This window comes from Furipterus horrens, unplaced genomic scaffold (genome assembly GCF_987537825.1).
Source record: "Furipterus horrens unplaced genomic scaffold, mFurHor1.1.pri manual_scaffold_5, whole genome shotgun sequence".
Classification (NCBI taxonomy): Eukaryota; Metazoa; Chordata; class Mammalia; order Chiroptera; family Furipteridae; genus Furipterus; species Furipterus horrens.
Window position 1 is genome coordinate 95,197,086 of NW_028327175.1, and position 24,267 is coordinate 95,221,352.

Here is a 24,267-nt window from a genome sequence, read left to right on the forward strand (position 1 = left end):
AGAGGCTTTTTGGTCACAAAAAGGGGTTTTGAGCCCTCCTTTCTTAAGCAGCATCTCAGGCATCCAAAACACCCCATTTCACAAGCATCCAGGTTGGTCAGCATATTACTATTTCTTTAAGATCAGAATTAAAGATCAAATCCTGTGCTCTGACCATGCTGTGTTCAGACCTGTGCAGGTGTGGTTGGTAGTTCTTAGGCTTGAGGCAGACAGAATATGCTAATTTATGGAATAAAACAGAAATAATCAGGAGTTTCAGCCTTAGAGCCCAAGCTCTAGAGCAGAACTCCCCAGCTGGCATATGGGTAATGAGCTGCAAGTGGCAAGACCCTGATCCCCTCAGCCTTCAGGGTGGAGACAGCACCCAAGGCCTTGGACTAGTTGCCCCATGTGCCATAGAAACATTGTTCTTTTCCATGCATGCCATGATGTCAGAGAGCTTGGGGTGTGCTGCCCTGTGAGTCCAGGATGCTCAGAGCTAGGTTTTTGATCCCTCTCTCATTTTTCCCTCGATCTCTCTGTAGTATGCATTTTTTATTGTGATAAAATACATATATATAAAATGTACCACCTTAACTATTTTAAGCATACCGTTTATTGCTATTGAATATATTCAAATCATGCCACTATCACCACCATCAATCCCCATAACTCTTTTCATCTTGTAAAACGGAAATTATACCTATTAAACAATAGCTCCCATTCTCCTTCCCCAGCCTCTGGTGACTACATTTTATTTTCTGTCTATGATTTTGATTGACTATTATAGATAACCTCATATAGGAGGAATTATAGAATATTTCTTTCTGTGACTGGCCTGCCTCACTTAGCATAATGTCCATAAGGTTAATCCATGTTGTCACATGTCAGAATTTCCTTCCCTTTTTATTATTTTTATTTTTAAATCCTCACCCAAGGACATGCTTATTGACTTTAGAGAGAGGGGAATGGGGGCTGGGGGAGATAAATACTGATGAGAGAGAGAGAAACATCAATCAGTTGCCTCTCATACATGCTCCAACCTGGGACCAAAACCACAACCTAGGCATGTGCCTTCACAAGGTAGTTGGAGCCCGTGACCTTTCTGTTTACAGCATGACACTCCAACCAACTGAGGCACACTGGCCAAGGCACCGTCCTTTTCAAGGCTGAATAATATTCAATTGTATGGCTAGACCACATTTTGCTTATCCATTCAGTGTCATCACCTCACTGCTGTCTCTACCTTGTTTTTCTTTTGCCTGAGTTACCTTATGTATTTCTGCAGACAAGGTGGCTAGAGGCCTAGAGAGTCAAATAGTCTAGGTCTGAATCCTGGATCCTTGTTTTACTCTTTATAAGACCTTCATAATCACAAATAATAAATACTAAATCTCTGACTTTTATTCCTCATATGTAAAATGGATGTATGGTAGTAGTACTTAGAGTTAAACAGGACAGTATAAGATATAGCACAGTGCCTGGCATATATTAGGTGTCCAACAAATATTAGCTATTAAAACATGCTCATCATTTGTACTTTTGAAACTTCATTCTTTTTGGCATGAAGTTGAGGAGGAGGAATATCCTAAATTTATTAAATTAAATTTTTACAGATGATTTTAACCTATTGCCATGAGTGTTTTTAGTGTCTCATCCTAGGGTGTGAGGGTGATTTTTAGACTATACTGTTCGTGGGCACCCCAAAGCCTCTTGCCTTGAAGCTCCATCTGACCTGGTGATAACAGCAGAAGCAAATCTCTGGGTGCCTATGGGCTTGGGGGTACTGGAGTTCCTGTACACTGGCAGGGAGGAGGCCCATTAATGGGACTGGGTGAGGCTACTTGCCTGCAGGTGGCCACCTGGGCTGGACTGTGAGCTGGAGGGCTGGTGCTGCCTCTGAGGGCTCTGGCTCTGCCTCATTCCATCTCTCACCCACTACCCTGCTCTGAAGAAGAGGGAAGAGGAGTTGGGAACAAGTTGTCTTTGTTCTCTGCTTTTGGCCAGCTCAGTGGCGCTGTGGGTACTGGCAGTCATGCCAGGGAAAACATTGGATTTCAGAGCTACATGTGGAGTGTCAAGAGAGGGCTTCTGGGTCTGTGGGCAGAACTGGGAAGCTGGCATATTGGTGTGGGCAGAGCCCTCTGTTATACAATTTTAGAAAATCCTTTTGCAGGCTGTGGTGTGAGCTTGAGACATCAGCAGCAGTATTGTCAGCATTGAATGTTAAATCTTAAAGAGCTGGTTGGGGACATTGCCCTGCCATATAAGAGCTGTGAGGCTCGATTTATGGGGCATCAGGCTGCTGGATCTTTTCAATAAGGATGAGATGACCTGCCAGTGGTGGTAGATAAGTTCTGTGACTGACTGTTTTATTTTTATTTATTTTTATTTTTTTTATTTCAGAGAAAAGAAGGTGGGGAGGGGGGAGAGAAAGAGAAACATGATTTTGTTGTCCCACTTATTTATGCACTCATTGGTTGATTCTTGTATGTGCCCTGACCAGGAATCAAACACACAACCTTGGTGTATCAGGACAATGCTCTAATCAGCAGAGTTAACTGGCTAGGGCTGTGACTGACTCTTCATGCTGGGCAGTGGCATTTAGGACTGATGGATGTGCTCCTCTGGCCCTCACTGTCTGACCAGGAACTGTCTGTTCCTAATGTTTCCACAGCACTCCTTTTCTAGAGCGCCCTTGACTATCTAACTGAATTTGGGTATCTCTAATCTGAATGTCGTGTGATTGCAGGATCCAGTCAGTCCCCAGAGCAGGCACCCAGTAGCTCCGAGGAGGCATCCGGAACAGAGGAGGAGAAAGAGGAAGAGCCCAGCTTCATCATGAGGCAGTGACTCTTGGTCACAGTGGCTGTCTGAGCCCAGGGCCTCAAGAGAACCCTCCACACGACCCAAGGCAAAAGGAGGCTGTTTGAACTGTTTCTCTCCCAAGCCTTGCTGGATAGAAGCAAGTGGGAAGCCATCCTGACTGCTCCTGGCTCTGCCCGTAGGCAGGACTTGGAGCCTGTGGGACAGAGAGGACTGTCTCCTGGACACTCAAGGGCAATGCTGAGTAGAGTTCATTAATCTTTCTGCTACAAGGAGGAAAATGTATAACCTTCTGCCCCTGGTACCTGGTCTCACTTATTTGGACATTGATGAGTTTTGGGCTGATTTCTATGAAAACAATGTTTATTTAGTAAAGAACAAAAACTTTCAGTTTTGTTTGGACCTTTGAAATGTTGAAGCTATAGGGAAGGCTGTAGGAAAGAGGTGATAGGCATGGGATGGGGCCTTTTCCCAGATTCACTGGAAGAAATGGCCTTGGTTCTGGGGCTGACTCACACAGGGCACCTGACCTTCATTTCCTGCAGCTAAGGGTGCAGAGTGCACCTCAGGACACATGCTTCCACCCAGCAGCTCCCAGTACACAAGGGTGTTTTGGGAAGCCTTGCGCACATGCAAAGGAAGGTGCAGGACGTAACCCAGGGGACTGGGTGTGTGAAAAGAGCTTTTGGGAAAGTAATTGGAGACTAGAAAAAGAAGCAGATGGCGAATCCAGGTTGGGCTAAACCAGAGGAGAGGGCATGGGGAATCCTAGCCACACTGGGAGGGAGGGAATCCATTCGCCAAAAGCTGCATTTTCATCCTGAGGCCAAAGGGGTTCTAAACAGAAAATTGGAGGTTGCCTTCCAGGCAACAGGAGGGACCAAGATGGTTTCTAATTAGGACCTCTCACTTTTTGGATTATTTATCTCCAGCTCCAAATTTCTAAGACTATTTTGTGACTTTTATGGAATTTGATGTAATTAAGGGGCTCGTGGTTTTGAGTGAACACTTTACGTTTCTTTCACTTTTGTAGTATTGATTTCCCTGGTTCTGCCCTAAGCCAGATGACATCTGTGGTGACTTCTGTCCTTTCAGCAATTAAGTCATGGGAGGGTTTTGTTTTGCGTTTTTAAACTGTTACCTTAAATTGCGATACATCAAAGTCCAGTTAATATTTATTATGTGATTGACAGGAATTTTTCTTTCCCAGGAAGCTGAAATGGAAAGTCAGCCCTAATAAATTAGCACACACTCTGGCCACACATTTTGAAACCCATGTTTCTCTTTGGTTAGGGACTGGCTGGTCAGTTCGTATTTTGTCTTTTGTTCCCTGTCTTTGACTTAATGGTTTCCTCATCTCCCCACCCAGAATGTGTGTCACAACTCTTGCTTGGAGTCCAGCCTGGATCTTGTGGGTTTTGTCTTTGACTGGAGACTGTGGAGGGTGCCAGAGCTCAGAGCCAGAAGACCTGGGTTCAAGCCCTGACCTTTTCCTCTGATGAAAACAGGGAACTCTGGGCGAGTCACTTCCTGCCTCTGCCTGGTGCACCTGGCCAAGAGCTTAGTGAGACTTTTTGGACAGCCGGGCAAAAGACTAAACAAATAGGATGCCAGGCAGGGTGTTTATGTTTTATGCCTTACCTAGATTTCAGAAGATGATGTTTAGGTAGGAAACATCCTGTAGCAGTTTCTGTCAGTTCTTAAGGGGTCGTCTATACCTTAGGTTGAATGACTCAGTCTTTCTTCTTCAGAGTATTATTTGGGAAAGGAGAAAAATTAATATCATCAGTGAGAAGGCAGTGGGTGACACCGAGAGGACAGCTGCCCACCTAAAAAAAAGCCATGATTGGGGAGAATCATTAAGTAATGGCCTTATTGATTAGCTTGTGGGTGGGGAGAAATTAACAGTATATATAACTTGGTTGTCTTAGCAAACCTCATGTATAAGAATTCTGATTCACCAGATGTTAGATCTTTATTCACTCACTCATCAAACATTTATTGAGCACTCAGTAGCAGCCCCGTGTCTAGTTATTTGTATTAGAATACTGTTTGCCCTTTAATTAGCTCCAATATAGATTTACCAAACAGGATTTATAAGCACAGAGTTTTTGAAACTTGCCCAGCTCACCCAGCAAACAAGTCAAGTGGTAGAGCCTTTGAACCCACATAGTGTGACTCCAGAATCCATCCTCCTGGCCCCTACACCATAGTGCTGTGCTGCTTTGGGGAAGAAGTTGTGTGCAGCCCCAAACCTGGTGGCGGGGAGGGGTTTCCAAGGGCTGCTCTTTTGATTCCAGGGCTGTAGGCTGCAGGCCCCTCCTTTATTTTTTATTGTTATTTTTTAAAGATTTTACTTTTTTATCTTTAGAAAGGGGAAGGGAGGATGAAAGAGAGGAAGAGAAACATCAATGTGTGGTTGCCTCTCGCACACCCACAACTGAGGTACTTGGGCCACAACCCAGGCATGTGCCCTGACTGGGAATCGAACCCGCAAAGTTTTTGTCCCCAGGCTGGCACGCAAATACTGAACCACACTAGCCAGGGCCTGGCTCCTCCTTTAAAAAGTCCCGCTGTGTGTTTGTGTGTGTGCATATAACATGTTATAGTTTTAAATATAACTGACCCTCATTTTTCACAAGTTCCATGTTTGTGAATTCACTAAAATTTATTTTTAATTCCAAAATTATTACTTGTGCTTTTGCGGTCATTTTCAGACATGCACAGAGTAGTAAAAGTTTTAGTTGCTTGATGTACACATTCCCAGCTGAGGTTAAACAAGGCTCTGCCTTGTTTCAGCTCAAACTTATCTACTTAATGGCAGGTTTTTTGCATATTGTGCTAATTGTTCGTGGTTTCTGCTTAAAATGGCCCCCAATTTCACCATGTGAGTACGTAGGAAGTGGGTCTCCCCAGATACCTAATCTACCAGCACCTCTTTCACCTCTTCCCCCTCATCCCTCTCCAAGTTTTCATCCCCATCACTCCATTGAAATCCTGGTCTTGCCAGCTCCTGTCTTTGGTGGCCATGTATACAATTTTCCAAACTCCTCTCCACATTCTTGACCGTACTGCCTTTCACTTGCTTCTCTGCTCAACCTCCAGTTGTTGGGGTGACCCAGAGGGCTGTCTTCTGTCATTCGTCAAAACTTAGGCTCCAGGAGACCTTATCTAGCCCATGGCTTTAAATGCCATCCTCACTGATGTCTTCTGGGTTTGTGGCTTCAGCTTCCCTTTGGAGTCTCAGACTTCTGTCCACCTGCCGTCTTCCCTTGGATGTCTAATGGGCACCTTGCACTTAGTATAAGAAAGAAAAAAGTTGTTTTTCACCCCCTAAGTACATTCTTCTTCCTTCTTTCTATGTTGGTAGATTGTACCACCATCCACACAGTTGCTCAAGGCCCTAACCTAGGAATAAAGGTCATCCTTGTTTCCTGTTTTTCTCCCTCCCTCCCTACACCCATCCTTCAACAAGTCCTGGACCTGCTTAGTCTCATAGTTCCTTGTTCACCCCAGTATCTAGCTGGGACAGATACCATGGTCTTTTTCTACTTATGCCCCCAACCACCAAAAATAAAAGCTCTTCACACAGCAGCCAGTGTTCTTTTAAAAGCAGAAACCAGATCTTGTCATCCCTCTCTCTGTGTTAAATCCCTGATGGCTTCCCTCACACTGTAAAATAGGAGCTGCAAGGCTCTGCCCTCCTCCCTCATGCCCTGCTACCCTCACTCTTGCTTCCAGCAGCCCCACGTTGAAGCTGTTCCTGCCTCAGCAGCTCTGCACTTGTTCTTCCTCTTTATGTCAGGCCTCAGCTTTCCACCCACCACCACTGTTTTGTTTCATTTTCTTCCATAGCACCCATCACTTGTTATCTTCACCTGCCACATTTGCACCCTGATACCCCCAGACTCAACTCTGAGTTCCATGAGAGCAAGGACCTGCTTGTCCCTTTGCTGTGCCCCTGGTACCAGCACAGTGTTTGGGCCATAATAGATGTGCAGTAAATGTCAGATGATGTAACAAGTTCCAGTGATTGAAAACAAATGGGTAAGTTATTGACACCTGAAAAACTGCTTCTGTGGAAGGAAGAACCTAAGAGTAGATGTATGTATATTAGTTATGTTCACGTGAGACTGCTAAAGTGATGCCCACAGTGCAGCAGTGCCAGCTGAGGAGCCTGAGAACTCCAGACTCCCTGCCCATGCATTTTAAACAGGTGACCCAGGAAATTACACTACAAATCCCCCCACCCCATACCTTGAGAAACACTGGTTTGAAGCATATTAAGTACCATTACTGTTTTAAATTTACCTCTCTAAAGGCTCCCGGCCAAGATGGAGGGGTAGACAGACACACTGCGTCTCCCTCCACAACTAAGAAGGAATACAACTACCTCAAAACTAGAGACAACCAGAAGTTCCAGAACAAACTGCATGTAAGTCCAGCAAACAAAGATATAAAGAAGAAATACTCATCCAGACAGGAAGGAGGGGCGGAGAGGACACAGTGTGGTGGCGGCGGCAGCGGTGGCAGCCGCGGCAGCCGCAGGCCAGAAGAAAGTGCAGTCACACATTTTAAAAAGTCAGGAGGGACACCTGGGGAGCGTTCACAGCTCCTCACCAGACTGCGCAGCTCACGGTCCCAGCACCGGGGAAAATGAAGGCAGTGTTTAGTTTTCTCATTGCTTCTGACTGTGCAGACCAGTGGGGGTTGAGGTGGAGGCAGAAACTGCTGGCCTTAGCAGAGTCCGCTTGTTTAAAGGGCCTCCACGGTCCTAGAACGTCCACAGACCCACCCATTCTGGGAACGATGGCCAGGGCAGCAGCTACAGGGGTGCCAGTCCGGTGCAGAAGTGGGAGAGGTGCCTGGAAAAGAGGCGAGTGCTGGGCAGGCAGCATTGTTCCCTCTCGGACCCCTCCCCCACATACAGCGCCATAATGTGGTGAAACAGGTCGCCCTGTACTGACAAATCCCTAAGACTCGGCCTTTGCAATGTAACAGGAGCGACAGCTCTACCTGGATGTGGAGGCAAACAAACACAGGAGCCTTTCAGAATGAGGAGACAGAAGTATGGCCCAAAAGGGGAAATGGATCAAGATTCCAGAGGGAGAACCAAGCGACGAGTAGATAGCCAACCTAACAGATGAGGAGATAGACAACCTGACAGATGCAGAACTCAAAACACTGATGATAAAGATGCTCACAGGCTTGACACATGCTTGAGTATGGCAAATGCATAAGAGAAGAAGTGAAGGCTATGCTAAGTGAACGAAGGAAAATCCACACAAAACCAATGGTGAAGGGAAGGGAAGGAAAACGGGGTTAAAATCAATGATTTGGAACATAAGGAAGAAAAAAAACACTCAACCAGTGCAGAATGCGGAAGCAAGAATTGGAAAAAATGAAAATTTTCCAAATTTTGAGAAGGAGATAGGCATACAGGTCTGGGAAGCACGGAGGATCCTGGTCGGGCTGGACCCAGAGGGGACCACACCAGGACACATCATGACTGAGATGCCAAAGGTGAAAGATAAAGACAGAGTCCCAGGTGCAGCAAGAAAGAGGTGGAGAGTTGCCTACAGGGGGGTGCCTATAGGACTATCAGCTGATTTCTCTGCAGGCAGGAAGGGTCTGGCAAGCAGTATTCAATGTGATGAAAAGCAGCGTACAACCAAGATTATCCAGCAAAGCTATCATTTGGAATGGAAGGGCAGATGGAGTACTTCCCAGACAAGATGAAGCTAAAGGAGTTCATCATCACCAAGCCATTATTATATGAAATGTCAAAGGGACTTACTTAAGAGAAAGAAGATCAAAACTATGAACACTAAAATGACAACAAACTCACAACTATCAACAACTGAATCTAAAAAATAAAAACCAACTAAGCAAACCAGAATAGGAACAGAATCATAGGTATGGGGATCATCTGGAGGGTTATCAGCTGGGAGGGGGGAGGGGGAGAAATGGGGATATGGTGCAGGGATTAAGAAGCATAATCAATTGGTACAAAATAGACAAGGGGAAGTTAAGAATAATATATATAGGAAAGGGTGAAGCCACAGAACTTATATGCACGACTCATGCACATGAACTAAGGGGGATGGGATTGCTGGAGGGACGGGGAGTACTGGGCAGAGGGGAGCAAAGGGGAAAAAAATTAGAACTACTGTAATAAAATATACTTAAAAAAAATTTTTTTTAATTTACCTTTTGGAAGAAATAAAAGTTATTAAACTGAGTTACAGGAGTGGTGTTCTATTGTTGACTTTTGGAAATAGGAATATAACTAAATCCAATTTCCAGGCTACATGGAAAGAGAGCTGTGTGGAAACATTTCCTTTGGAATCATCACTGGAAAAAGTCAAGTTTTTTCCTCTTCTTTGAAAATTGATTTATGTTTACTGTTAGGCACACTCTACTAAAGTGGCTACAATTACCATATATTAACATCTCAATGAAGAAAACACCCTAAGAAATTAACTTGGGTTAAGTCCTGTGAGGCAGTGTTTAGTTTTCTTATTCCATAGAATGTAGCAAACGTAAATCCAAAAGGATTCCTAAGGGCACTTTACTAGGCAATAGGAATGATGGTGAGGAAGACACAGCTCCCACCTTCAAGGAAGTCCAGATCTTATCAGAAACAAAAAGGCCAAATGAAGTGCAGCACATGGTGCTGTGCGGGCATGTGACGCAGGCTACCAGCATGTGGGATTGCTAAGAAAGCAAGCTGAGGAGGGAGCAAATGCTCCGCCTCTAAACCACATTAAAGGGTCAAGTAGATCCAAGGCCCCAGGGAAACTGAAGGGCTGGAAGTAGGAGACGGAATGGGGAGACACAAGGGGATTTTTCACTTTGCAGTGTGAAGAATAGATTGGAAGGGGACAGGTGGAAGGCTCTTGGAATAATGGAGATTGGAGGTGATGTCCTGAATTAGTATTAGAGGCCACTGGGGACAGGGAGAAATGGGGGAAACGCCAGAGACATGTAGGCAGGAGAATTCACAGCACTTGATGGTAAGGGGAGGAGTCAGGAATGACGCCAGATCTTCAGTGTCACCCGCTGGGCTGGGCGGATGACAAAACAGCCCCTGAGGCAGGTGACCCAAGAAGTGGGAAAGGAAGGATTCAGCTGTGGGAATGGTGAAGTTGGGGTGCCCCCTGCCAGGCTGGGGAAAGATCAGGGCTGGAGGTGATGATTTGAGAGTCATCAGGCTCCTGAAATAAGGGAAGTGGGTGAGACGAATCAGGAAGAGGTATAGAGAGAAGGACCCAGACAACCCTGAGAGATACCCACATCTAGGGGACAGTCAGCCAAGGAGCCTACACAGGGGGAAGAAGAGTCAGGTGGGGGTCATCAGAGCAAAAAAGTGTGTTTCCATGTAGAGGGAGAAATAACAGAAAAAGCAATGGCTGAAATATCTTATGGATGTAGCAACACAATGTCAGTGGACTGCAAAAATGAAGGAAGTGATGATGACAGCTCTTATGAAGTGGGGAAAGGTGGGGGGAGGAAGGGGTTGTGCTAAAGAGGAAAGGCTGAGAGGGAGAAAGGTGGGTCTGCAGGGTGAAGGAAGAGAGGCAGTGGGTTGAGAACTAAGTGAGAAAGAGAAAGCGGGAGATTTGAATTTAAGAGGGTGATGACAAGAGCTAGGCCATAAGAGTGAATGGCCAAGGGGACACCTGATGTGTCAGGGGACTGGATACATTGTTCACACCAGTTGTGTGGCCATGCTGGATGATACGATCTGGGGTGGAGAGGAAAGCAGACACCATAGTCTTCACTGAATGTGGGGCATCTGTTGATGAGGAAGACTAGCAGATGGTTGACTCCGGGGGTATGCCTCAGAGAATTGGTCTTTTTCAAATGTGGGGTAGCTTAGGACTTGAGGAAGGAAACTGCTTGCCAAGGTCAACTGACTAGGAAAATAATAGCCCAAATTGTAGTCCAGACATCTGCGGGGTTGCTGGCTGGTACTTGTGGACCTTTATTTGAACTTCCCAACCCCTCATGGAACTCGCACTCAACTACCTGGGCACCTCCAACCGTTAGTACTGCGATCATTCAATCTCTCTCAACATGGTACCATCATCACCTTCCTTAATCTTCTGGCAGCGTGGAAAAGCCATTTTCTGTTTGGTAGGAAACTAGCTCTGAAAAGCACTGGTAATTATGACACACTTTGCTTCTGTTCAGGCATGCTGGATAAATGTGCTTGGGGTGGAGGCACTGCTGACTAGCATAGGAAGCTTTATGAAGAATGTGTACTCAGGCTTCAAGGCTGAGAACAAGCAAATGACTTCATTGCTGAAAGAAGTCTCATCTATGACACAAATACTGTAGTTTACAGTAATTTTCTTCTTGTTTTCCAGGTCATTTAATGAAGAGCTTTGAGGTTTGAAAGGTTTGAAAGCCACAGTATGGTTGCTTTCTGAGGATTTGCCCCCTGAAATTCAAACGTCCCTTTTCCTGTAGCCATAGAGGCGGGGGTGGGGGTGGGGGGTTAGTAATCAGATCCCAGGACTTTCCTGTAACCTTTGTTGGGACAGTAACCAGGTGGGGAGCTGGTTTAGTCTATTTTGTAAGTGCCCTCCCGGATCGAAAAGTATCATTTTTGGATAAATGTGTCACGGTTCAGGGCAGTGTGACAGATGGAAAAATCCTATGTAGGGCATGCAGGAAGGACTCGAGGGGCCGTCTGGCACCGCAAGCCGGTATGAACCCATCGTGTGCACTTCCTGAAAAGAACGTTCTTGTTTGAATATCTCGATTGTAAAACCATAGAGTTTACCATTGCGGGCGAGAGGTTCCCTGCAGCAGCGGAGGGAAGGCGCAGGGGCACCGCAGAGACACTTTCACTCCAGATGCCTGGTCCTATACCAGGGTTAGAATTCCGAGCGTGCGGCACTCGGGTGAGGTCCCCGCGGATTTCAAAGGGCCTGGGAGAGGGGAGTGTGTTTTGGGTGACCACCTGACAGCTCCAGCTAGCGATCCGCGTAGTGTCACCGTCTACCCAGTCAAACGCGGCGTGGCTGGCTGCCTGGGCCCTTCCCAGTCTGCCTTTCCACCCGTTTTCCGCACGTTCCCCACCTCACTCCCACCCACCCTGTAGTCAGATAACGGGATCCCTGTTCCCTCTTTGCAGGATGCTCTCTCCTGGCCTCTCTCCACCCCTCGATACGGCCAATGATCGGTCCCGGGCATCTTCCGGAACTCACCCTGGAAACCCCGTGGTCCCATGCTGGTCTTAGACCCTCACACCTCGGGTCGGGTAGGGTCTACCCTACCCAGGACTTGCTAGCCAGACCTAGGGTGAGACAGCGCAGCTTCATAGTTCTGCTATTGGGGCCTAGGATGGCCGCGCGGCTGGCCAGGGAGCGAGAGAACGAGGGATGCCGGGGCTTCCGGCTCGCCTGGCAGCAGCTGCGCTAATCCCTGTCCAGGGCTACCTGAGGCGCGCCCGGGGACAGGAGAGATGCGCCCCTTTTGAGGGTTTCTGCACCCGGGCGGGATCAGGATCCACCAGGCAAGGCGCCCGGGGTCCCCCAAGGCGGTGCCGTGAGTCCGGGCCCACTGTGTCACGTGGCCTAAGCGCCCCTTGGGCGGGTCACGTGACGGTAGCGCGCTGTTGCCGTGGCAGCGGCTGCGGGCCGCGGGTGGGAGCTGGACAGCCTACGGAGGCGGGGCGGAGGGAAACTCCGCGGGACTGGCGGAAGAAGGGAGGGGGCTGCTCCCTGCGCCGGGGCCAGCCACCGGACCGTGCTATCGCCGCCGCCGCCAGTTGCGAAGGAAAGCCGAGCCAGAGGCGAACTGGCCGAATGGGCATAGAAGCTCCGTGAGTGCGCGGCGCTGGGGGTCTGGAGGAGGCAGCCGGGTCACGCCCCATCTGCAGGGGAGGGAATGGGCTTTCTCTTGGGCAGACTCGGAATGGGACGGCTGCATGGCGGGGGGGCAGCCAGGTGAACCCAGCCCCACTAGATCCCCGGGCGGGGTGCAGCACCAAGAGGACTGGGAGATTGGTGGCTCCGGCCGAATCCGGGTTCTGCGGCCGCCGGGGCTTTTCTGGGGGTGGGACGGAGATGCAGATGGATGCCTCTGGGAGACCCTTGTGGGCGCTGCTGGGCCCCCGCCCGGCCGCGGGGGATGACAAAGACGGAAAGAATGAGAAACAGATGTTTCTGCTGGGCACTCACCATTGCTCGTGCCCCAGATGCTTAAAGGAAGTTGACAGGCAAACAAACCCCAAGCCCACCCTCTGGATGTGTTTCAAACTGGCCTGCCAAGGAGAGGAACTAATGCAGAGAGAGTCCCTGTTAGTGTACCAGACCTCCTTTCTCTGACTTCCCTTATATAGAAACAAACACAAACCCTTCAAGATTCCACGAGGAGAGCATCCTTTGGAGCCTCTGCCACCTGACTGAAATGTCGGGCTCCATCTTGCCCCTCCCTACTTGCAGCCCTAGTTGACTGTGAGGACCAGACTGACCCTCCTCGGGCAGGGGACACCTGGCACAAGGGAGGACGGTGGTACAGGCAGGGATAGGATGAATTCGAATCAGGTCTAGTCTGCTCCCTCTGCAGGAAGTGGCTTTTCTATCTTAAGGACCCAGGCTCCAAACAGACAGCCCTTCTTTCCCACCCCTGCCATTCTGAGGATGTTTACAGGGCTGCTGGGACTGCCCTGGCCACTCCCGGAAGCCACCATCAGACCTCACTGTCACCAAAGCTCCATCTCCTCTCTGGGACTTGAGCCCAGCCCCCTGCTCACTGTTGGCCCCAGGGCTTCCCTGTTCTTCACCACTTGCATGCCTTTGTCTTTTGGGAGGCCATCAGGCCCTCCTGCCATTTCATTGGGCTGGACCCCAGATTGTTCCCCTCCTCTCATTAACTCCTTCCATGACTCAGCCATGCACTACCAGAGAAAGTCCAACACAGTCATATTGCGTGGGCTGCTTTGAAATCCAGTCCCCCCTGTATCCTGTGCCATCACCCCCCATTTCCTTGACCCCCTCTGCAGCCAGCCTTCCTGCCATGTCCCATATCTCTCAGAACCCTCCCACAGGGGCAGCATCTTGTCTTTGAGGGAGGTTCCCTCTTTGCCAATATTGCCTTCACCACCTATGTCCTTATCCCCTATCTTTGCTTCCTAAAAGGCACCTTCTCCCTGCCCAAAACTAAGGCAGCCAGCACCTCCTCTGCTCCCTTGGCCCTCACACCCCCTCCACTAAAGCATTTAGCTTATTGGATGAGAATCATACCCTTAATTTGCTCATACACACACTGGGCACAGGAACTCAGAGGATCCTCCACTTTTTCACCTTTGATGCCTAGATACCAAATGCTGTCTTACTTTAGGGTATAAGTATTTTTTTGAGTCAGGGTGTTGGGTGGAGAGACAGGTACTCTGAGGGAGCAAAGGTTGTGCCTTTCATCCTTCCACATGCAGTCCGCTGTCTTTATCATACCTGTAGGCCCACTTCTGTTACATATGGAAAAAAGAAAGAAAAAGTGCATTTCCAAATGATACCATTCTAAATTATTTGGAGCTAAGCAAGGGATTGGTCAGTGAGCAACATTACTCTGAATTCTCCCCCAGTGAAGGGACCTTCCAGTGATTAGGAAAGCAGTTCTGCTGACTGCAGATGTGGGCAGGAGGACAGTGACCAAGGCTTCCAAGTAGGCCTTCCTAGAAATGACATTCCCAGCAGAAACAGGAGAGCACAGAACTGTTCCTCAGGGTCCTGTGGGCCAGTAAAAGCTGTGCCTTCACAGCCTGGCAGTAGACAAAGAGGAAAGCACACCAAAACAGAGCTCTTCTGGCTTCCAGGACCTTCCCAGAGAACGCTTTTAGAGATTGGCATGGATGGATCAGGTGTGGGGCATTTCCTCAGCTGCTGGCCCTGGCAGACCCCTCCAACCCCACCCATCCCAGCCATGCTCCTGGGTCTGTTTGTAATAACTTTAAGTAGGCTTTTCCTGGGGCCTTTTTTCAGGCCTAAAATGCACAAGTTAGTATCTGATGCCAACTGAGCTGAGAGGTGCCTGTGCCCTTGAAGCTTGTGCCCTGCAGAATAATTAGAGCTGATCCGTGTCTGCTGCCACGCCAGCCCCTTGGGCCACATGAGATCACCAATCCCTATTTGGATTAGTGGAGATTAGGGTTTAAATTCACAAATCTCGACAGATCATATCTTCATTCCATGCTGTTGTCCCACCAGATGCCCACCTAGGGTAACTTGAGGACTCTCCAGTCTCTGTTCTTTGTAAAGCATTCTCATGTGTCAGGTGGTGGATTTAATTTTTTTTTTTTTTTTTTTTAAGATTTTATTTATTTACTTTTAGAGAGAGGGGAAGAGAGAGAGAAAGACCGGGAGAGAAACATCAGTGTGCGAGAGATACAGCAATCAGTTGCCTCTCATATGCCCCCATCTGGGGACCAGGCCTGCAACCCAGGCATGTGCCCTGACTGGGAATCAAACTGGGAATCTTTCTATTTGCAGGCTGACACTCAAATCTACTGAGCCACACAGCCAGGGCCAATTTTTCATTTTCCTGAGTGTTTCCATTTCAGTCTGGATGTGGCTGTACTCTAGGTTTATAAACCCAAGTATTTTTTAGGGTGAACCATGATGATTAAAATTTAAGTTGGGTTTGAGAAACTAGCAGCTGCTTGGAAAGGTGTTTTTCACTGTTGACACTCAGATATTGAAAAACAGTTTTGAGTCCATTATCTTGTTTAAGAGCCCTGTAGGGTGGGGATGTCCTCATTTGAAGATGAATGAGGTCAGCAAGTCAGGTGTCATGCCCAGCATCACACAGTCGGGTCACATCCAGACTTGGTAACTTAAGGTCCTCTGATCTTTCTAAATCCTACAGCTCCCCAGTCCCTGATGATAGGTTTGAGTCAGAGGATCGTCTTAGGTGCTCTTGGCCAACCTTGGAGTTCCATTTACCCAAGAGCTAGGTCGGGATGGGAGGCTGCATTCCAGCTTCCTGGAGGAACAATGCTGGATACTGTGGTGGTTCTTGGAAATGTACTCTTGACCCTCCTCTCCTATAGATGGTCCCCATGTTCCAGTGTGGGGACTGCATCAGAGACCAGGGCCCCCCACTCACACACCCCTGGTCCCCATAGCTGTAGTATAAGGTATATACAGTGGGCCCCAGAGAAAGACTAACTGGGCTTGGATTCTGGGTTTTCCAGGCCCTGGGCACCATTTGGGAAGCCTGAGTGTGTACCTCTCCTGTCCCCAGCCTGGCTCTCATCATGAGTGCCGAACTCAATGTGCCTGTGGACCCCTCCACTCCTGCCTGCTCTGACCCAGGCCACAAGGGCATGGATTACCGGGACTGGGTCCGCCGCAGCTACCTGGAACTAGTCACCTCCAACCACCACTCCGTGCAAGCCCTGTCTTGGAGGAAGCTCTACCTGAGCAGGGCCAAACTGAAAGCCTCCAGCCGCACCTCCGCCCTCCTCTCGGGCTTTGCGATGGTGAGTGCAAACACTTGGTGGGAACATAGCCTGCAAAGTGGGCTCTTGCTAATCAGTATCCTGTGATGCATCGGGGAGCAAAACGCTCCCTCTGGGCCCTATTGGCAGCCAGGATATACCATTAAGAAGTTTTCCCACATCCCATATCCTCCAAGGTGACTGCTTTGTCAACCAGAGGGGTTGCTGGGGGATACAGAGGAGCCCACAACCTCAGAGCCCACAGAAAGCACCACTCTCATATTTACATAGTTTTGCCTGGCAAGGAAGTTAGGGTGGTAATTAAAATAGCTTCAGGGTTTCCTGGAGAAAAGTACCCACATCTACCCATCTCAGGTACCACCCAAGAGTTTGGAAATCTCGAGGACTTGAGCAGGAACTCTGGGATTGATTGGGGTTTGCACAGTGTAACCCAACCAGAGTGCAGATGCCCTCAGATGTGACAGCTGGGGTGACTAAGGAGAGCCTCTGGCCTCACTCCCAGCCACCCAGCTGTGGCTTACCTTCTGAGTCATCCTCCAGGACAAGAGTCCTTCTCAGGCACTCTTGACTTTAAAGCGCTCAACCCACATCCCTTTAGGGAATTGTCCCCAGGGACGCACATGTCAGGAGTCAGAATTCCTGGGGCTGCAGCCACTGCTTTCTGGTGTGCTCAGAGGTCCTATTGGGCTGGAAGTAGGGTTTTTTAATGCAAAAACAATTGTTGTTTGTCTGTAGTCCAGAGCCTCAGCTGTCAAATTAGTAGTGCAGAAAATAAAAAGCTATCTGAATGAGCCACTGTGGCCACTGCTGACAAGGGCCTACTTGGTTGTTGGTAGGGCCACCTTTAGAAAAATGACATCTTACACAGCCAGGGCATGGCTTCATACAAGACAGGGCAGAGGTCACCAAACTGAGAGGCAATAAATTTGGGTTTCTGTCTAGTTTAAAGCAAAAGCTTATTTAAGCCTTGCACTTTCTTTTTTTTTAAATGTAATTACAAAAGCATATACAGCATTCCCTCACTTATCGCGGGTATTATGTTCTAGACCCCCCCCCCCCAGGAAGTAGGAACCTTACATTTATTCTACACTGTTAAACCTATGTAACTTTAACAACATACATATACAGTACCACAAAATCCCGTGATATAGCGAAAAATCCGCAATAAATAATTAAATATAATATTTTTTAAATCCCACAATACAGTGAGGTCGCGATAAGTGAACCACGATAGAGAGAGGGACTACTGTAATCACATGGTATCCAACTTTGGCTCATAGTGATATTCTTTCTGTGGTTTTCATCACATTAGAAAGACAATTTTCTCAAGCTTAACTTTAAGGAATGTGTATGAGAAGTTTAAACATCACTATTAAAATTAGAGCTTGTTTCTACACCACAGAAGAGTTATAGCATTGCATTACATTTTGCTGCCCTGTACTTAGGTAATTTTTTAACTTTGGAGGAATGCTTAACTCTGAGAAGCACTACATGACATAATGCAGTGAGAGTTTCCTTTCTCTGTGGGCTTGGGTCTCAGAAATCGCTTTCTGTTGCAGCTGACTTTTTAGACCTTGGCCTTCCAAACATTTGTATTTCCAAACTGAGGGCAACTTCCCTGTTTTCCAGCCAACAAAATGCTCTTCCAAGTTGAGGCTTTAAAACCACTCATTCAGTATTTGAAAACAAGCCCTTGAATCAAGTTATCAAACAAAGAGTGAATTCTAGAGGAGTACTTGGAGACATACTGGTAGCCTTTAGGGTATGAAGTGGTCTTAGATTGAGAATAGGGACCACTGAGAGATGAGGATCCCTGGATGTGGGCCCCAGAGTGCTGTGTGTCCTTAGCTTGGCGATGGCAGTTATACTTCCCAGTAGTAATTCATTTCTTCAGCACTGTTGGAGTATCTCCCGTGTACCAGAAAGTACTTCATTAAGCAACCTGGGGATACATTTTAGAAGCCACACAGTGTCCTTGCCTTTTCTTCTAGAAGGTTCCTCTTAGGGAGGCTGCCCCAGCCTCACATGCACCAGAGATTCTGTCATAACAGTGAAAATGGGGAAGCAAGGGAAGCAGTGTGGAGCCAAGACGGGGTAGGGAAAGCAGTGGTGTTGCTTGATTAGTTTAATAGCCCACCAGTAAATCAGGTAACTGTTCAGCCTGTGGTGAAGCGTGGGAGAAAGAAGTGACCGGTACTGATTGTCAGAGAGCATTATGGCCATGGGAACCATAGCCAAATAAGGGCAGGGACCCAGAGAAAAGAGGCAGTTTGCTAGGTGGAATCCCCTCTTTATATTGTGTATTCCCTAAGTAGAATTACAAAACTGTTTCTTTGTCCAACAGTAAGCACTTATGCCCAACCTTAAGCTTATTTCTTCATGTTTAACCTTCTTCTAACACAGAGAACTAGTGATCTGAGAATCCCCTCTTAAAATCTTTACATAGCCGTGGCTGGTGCGGTTCAGTGGATTGAGCACTGGCCTGCGAGCTGAAAGGTTGCAAAAGGTGGCTGGTTCAACTCCCAGTCAGGGCACATGCCTGGGTTGCAGGCTGGGTCCCCAGCTGGGGGCAGGAGAGAGGCAACCTGTCCATGCATCTCTCACCCATTGATGTTTCTCTCCCTCTCTTTCTCCCTCCCTTCCATTCTCTCTAAAAAAAATGAAGTCTTTAAAAAAGTCTTTACATAAACACAATGAAAAATGGTCTTTTGACCTTTCCTTCTCTTGAGGAAGAATAAAACTGCTTCCTTGTAGGCCTTTTAATCATCTTTGTTTCTTATCTTGGTGCCTTCTGTGGTTTACAACATCCTTTTGTTGGGCCATATCCTTTGTGGTAACAAGAGCCTACCCAGGCCACAGGGGCCCTGAAAAAAGACCACCCCTCAACTCCTGTTATTGGCTATTATCTTTTTGAAGCAGTAATCACTGCTGAGTTTCTGTTCAGGTACGGTCCATTAGAACTGCCACATCTCCGTAACTACCAAATGTTCCATCTCCACTGAGGGAAGGAGGTGCTCACTCTTAAGAGGTGCCAGTTGCTAGAAGTTGTAAAATCTTTCTTGTTAATTTTTTTTAAGATTTTATTTACTTTTAGAGAGAGGGGAAAGGAGAGAGAAATGTCAATGTGTGTGTGAGAGAGATACATGGATTGGTTGCCTCTCGCATGCCCCCAACTGGGGACCTGGCCACAACCCAGGCATGTGCCCTGACTGGAAATCGAACCAGTGACCTCTTGGTTCACAGAACACCACTTAATCCACTGAGCCACACCAGCCAGGGCTGCATTTTAGATGTTAACCCGTTGGCATCTGGTAACTGTGGTTGATGATTCAGTTCACTCTTCCCAGCCCAGCCTCCTTCCCACAACTGCCCCTTCTCACCACAGCCCTCATGTCCATCAGCATTCCCGGCCCTCAGATATGTAGGTTTCTCTCATTGGCTTTTGGCGTCAGCTGAGAGATGCGCCCTGTGGACTGTGTGAGGCTAACAAGGGGTACAGCTCAGGGTCTGGGCACCCTCAGAAACCTCCATTTTCACTTTTTTAACCCTTTGAAAGGTCAATTTTTATTTTTTTTAAAACAACAGGTTTTGTTTGGTTTTGTTTTTTTCCAGCTAAGCCACACTGTAGCCTGGCTGTGATGCCAACAGTAAAATCACACCTTCCCAGGGAAGTGTGGCCTCTGTCCTGGCTCATAGCTCAGCACCTCAGATACACCCTATAATTTGTCTGGGAAGGCATCTGCAGGGTGGCCCCGCCCCACCCTGTGCTTCTTTAGTCTCTTCTGTACTTAACAGATTTTTTTTCTCAGTGGGATCTTCTTTAGCTAATCAGAAAAAAGGAAAGTTCAAAATAGTTGAACAATGAGGAGGGTGCCCTATGCTCTGCAAGGGCCTGAAAGTGGGTGCCCAGCCCAGCGGCATCCTCTCTGCCTTGCAGGTGGCCATGGTGGAGGTGCAGCTGGAGACGCAGTACCAGTACCCAAGGACCCTGCTCATTGCCTTCAGCGCCTGCACGACGGTGCTGGTGGCTGTGCACCTCTTCGCCCTGCTCATCAGCACATGCATCCTGCCCAACGTGGAGGCCGTGAGCAACATCCACAACCTCAACTCCATCAGTGAGTCGCCGCACGAGCGCATGCACCCCTACATCGAGCTGGCCTGGGGCTTCTCCACTGTGCTCGGCATCCTGCTCTTCCTGGCTGAGGTTGTGCTGCTCTGCTGGATCAAGTTCCTGCCTGTGGACTCACGCCACTACCCCGGCCCCACGCCTGGCGCCGGCAGCTTCACGGGCTGGCATGCTGCCCTCGTGTCCACCATCATTATGGTACCTGTGGGTCTCATTTTCGTGATCTTCACCATCCACTTCTACCGCTCGCTGGTGCGCCACAAAACTGAGCGGCACAACCGCGAGATTGAGGAGCTGCACAAGCTCAAGGTGCAGCTGGATGGGCACGAGCGCAGCCTGAAGGTGGTGTGAGGACTCGGAGCCCCGGGAGCTGGGAGCCCGCAGAAGCAGCCTGCATGCTTTCGGAAATGTAAATTGCCATGAGGCTGCCTAGACACTGCCAGATAATTCAAGACCAAAGTTTTACTCCTATCTTAATGCTGTAAAGCCTGTATCATTTTCCCTCAGGAAATGGAAATCCTTAAAGACTCTGTTGCTAAGAGCTTAGGGCAAAGAAAGGCTGAGTCCTTGGTCCTGGGAATCCTGAGGGAGGAGGCAGGGCTCCAGCACTGTGGTCGTGGCACAGATGTGGAATGAGCGGCCAGCGGTGCAGGGAGCCTGGGGAAGGCCTGGAGGGTCAGCATAGGGCTGTAAGTTCAGAGAAGGATCACCCCATGACTGAGATGGGCTGTGTGGCAGCTGGGTGGCACATCTGATAGTACCAGCCTGCTGTGATTAGGCAGGGACTGGCAATTATATGGGCACAGGATTACAGCTGGGCCTGGTGCTTCCCTCCCTTGCTCTGGAGGGTGTTGGGTGGCCTGGCTTGTGGGCTAGGCAGGAGCCTGGGGCACATGTCAGCCCAGGAGGTGTGGTGGGTCCTCCCGGAGGTGGCAGACTTGTCAGGGCCTGGGGGAGACTTCCAAAGGTGGAGGCCGGGAAGGGTCAGGAGGCAAGCCTAGAAGCAGCCCACCCAAGGGGGCTGTTAACCGAGAGGTGCTCCAAAGCACACTGGGCTCAAGTTCTCTTCCTAGCCAGCCTGGAGCCCTGGCCACACTGACCCAACAAGGCCACCAGGTTGAGAAGGGCCCACAGCCCAGAGGCTTCAATCTCTTGGCCATCAAACCCCCTCTGAGCCTGAGTCAGCTGATCCTCCAGGCTGTGGCCACAAAAGGCCAGGGGCACTTGCTCAGGTGGCAGAGCCTGCCGATCTCCCTGCTGCCCATGGTACCAGGCAGTGAAAGGGGCAGCTTGGGAGACTTCCTGTCTGTGGGTGGTGGCACCAGGGGCCAGCCCTTGCCAAATGCAGGTCTTGCTCATGACATGGAACAACTACAGAGAAGGCATGACTTTACACAGTGCTCCCTCCTGGGCCCCGAGGCCTCTCAGCCACCACCAGAGCCCAGCTCACACGCTTACTGGTTCTGGTGTTTTCACTAAGGGCTTCTGGTTGCCCTAGCTCGTGTTCTCAGGCTGTTCACGTACAGGCCACAGCTCAGCTTGTGTGAGCGTGCTGTACCCTGAGCTGCTTTGAAAAACCACGTTTACCACATTGGCCAGCAGCCACCTGGAGAAGGAGACCTTTTTGTTTCACAAAACATCACTGGACTTCAGGCTCTGATGGCATTTCTGTCAACAGCCTAACATCTCTGTGGGTCCGGGTTGCCTGTGTCAAGAAGTCCTGACTGGCCTGGCTGGGTTTTCTGGGAATGTGACCTGCAGGTGAGAACATACACCTTATCCTTAACTTGGAAATGCAGAGGGGCCCTCTGGGAGTTGTGCTGAGAATCACCAGTGTCAGTGGTGACGCTTACGGGGAGCCTGGACACGGTGCCCCACCAGGGCTGTGTCCCTCGCATGTTTTGCAGGCATCTGTTGTGACTTGCTCTCTAGTGCACGCTTCCTCTTCCCCACAGCCTTGTTGAAGTGGCTTATCTGGTTTAATGTGCTTGCTTTGCAACAGAATGTAAGCATCACTGCAAGACAGCCACTTTGTGCCCTGGCAGTGACAAGACAAGCTGGCTTTTCCCCACAGCAGGGAGCTGGCAGCAAGCCCTTACTCTGGCCTGAGCCTTTTGAGAGGGGCCATACTGGGCTCACCCCTGCTGCCACTTTCCCGGGCCACCTGGTAGCCCTGCCCCAAGTATGCCAGACCCGTGAAGTGCCATGCTGCCTAGACTGGAAAGCACACCCTCAGTGCCAGTGGGGCTTGTTATGCCTGATCTGTGGGCAGAGCCTTTGACCATAACAGGGTCAGGTACTAGGTGCCCAATGACTAGGAAAGATGCCACATACCATGCTTAAACACTGGGAGAATAATGTTCTTGTAATTTCTTGTTCTTCAGAGTGCTTTCCCAGCTCCAGCCTTCCAGTTTCCGTGGGAACAGAGATGACAGTGGGTCTGGGGACTGGTGGTGGGTGGGGGACAACTTCAGGGTAGCCCTGGAGCTTGTCACAAGATGGCGAGTAAGCTGCTATATTGGAGCTCCAGGAACAACTCAGCAAGGCGATGTAGGGGAGGGGCTGGCAAACTACACACTAGAAATTGGGATTCTGGAGGTTTAATGTGGTTGTGGAGTGTTCCAGTACAGCGGCAATTCTGCGGTGAGGCGCCTGGGCCACCCTGGGGCCAGTGTGGACTTGCCCTGTTTCCCTCTGAGCAGAGCCTTCCTGGTGCTTGTAAAACAATTGCCTGCAAATACTTGAGGCCCCTTCCAAAGTGGAACACAGTCTTCATTTAGTACCTGACCAGACGTTTCAAAACTCAAGTGTTTCTATTTTAGAAACTGTGAGAGCAGAATGTCTTTTCGTGTCTTCTAGGAAGGTCTGTGGAGGATAAAACTGCAGAAGCCTCAGTGGATGAGGTTCTTACCTGTCTTGTGCTAATTAGTTCATTATGCATGACGCTGTGCAGATCACATATGATGTGAATCCCTGTCCTGTGTACAGACTTTTTAAACAGTTGCCCTGGATTGAACTGAATAAACAAACTTTCTGTTCTTGGTGGAATGCTGTGGGTAGACCCTGGTTGGTCGTTCCCTGGTGTTTCCTGCATCCTAGATCCTCAAGCCCCTCCTGCCTCCTCCTAATTTTTGGTCACCAGCCAGTGTCCTAACAGGCTTCCCAGGTGAAGGACTTCTGGAATAGACAGGGCACTAGGGCCCAGTCATGCCACAAGGCTCCTGCCAATGGGGGCCCCTTTTCCTGCCACTTTTCTTTCCAAGCAGGACTCTCCCTTTCCAGAAACACAGCAAGGGGCAGCCCCAGGCATAGCTGAGTGCCATCCTGTCCTGACAGGGTCAGCTTTAAGTCCTCCAGGACAGGAGCCACTGAAGCTCTGTCCCACTGGGCATTCTCCAACCCTGTGACCCTGTGGCTCTGGGCTGAGGCCAGGTGTCCAGCTGGGCAGCAGTAATGCAGATCCCTCCTGCAGCCTGGGGGCACTCATGAGGACATTCCCAGATTTTCTGTTTTGTAACAGTTGCCCACTGAGGTAGAGGCCCCCTTCTAGGAAAGAATTTGTCCATTATTTTTTGGCACTTCAACCCAGATGCTCCTAGGACTTAGGTGTGCAAAGCAGCTGGCACCACTGTATGGAAAAGTTCTGCCAATACAGGGAGCCAAGCTGCCTCTACAGCCCAGAGGAAGGACTCTCCAGGCCGTAAAGCACTGAGGGCCTGGGTTCAGAACAGAGCTCCGGGCTGTAAACTGGCTCTATGGACCAATTCTCCAGTGAGTCCAGCAAACCTATTGTGGCCAGGCCCACTTACCATTCAGGTGACCTGCTGACAGGACTCATTCCTGACTTAGATACTTCTAGAAGGTT

General features: G+C 49.0%; 2 protein-coding genes across 3 annotated transcripts in view; both read left to right on the forward strand.

Annotated features, from left to right (window-relative positions):
• PRKRIP1 (PRKR interacting protein 1) overlaps window positions 1-16,119 on the forward strand; it is a 37,631-nt gene extending 21,512 nt beyond the window's left edge. Inside the window, exon 6 of one of the 2 annotated variants that reach the window (XM_090276837.1) lies at window positions 16,060-16,119. In XM_090276837.1, coding sequence (XP_090132963.1) covers window positions 16,060-16,076 — 17 coding nt within the window. In that variant the 3' untranslated portion in view covers window positions 16,077-16,119. Of the gene's footprint in view, window positions 1-2,731; window positions 3,196-16,059 lie in introns of those variants that run through there. The other variant, XM_090276836.1, reaches the window with a different exon arrangement.
• Window positions 12,102-20,873, forward strand: ORAI2 (ORAI calcium release-activated calcium modulator 2). The gene is made up of 3 exons (XM_090276834.1): window positions 12,102-12,640; window positions 16,060-16,297; window positions 20,214-20,873. Exons 1-3 carry the CDS (start codon window positions 12,198-12,200, stop codon window positions 20,751-20,753), a joined length of 1,221 nt encoding a protein of 406 aa, XP_090132960.1. The 5' UTR covers window positions 12,102-12,197; the 3' UTR covers window positions 20,754-20,873.
• The last annotated feature ends 3,394 nt before the right edge of the window (window positions 20,874-24,267 follow it).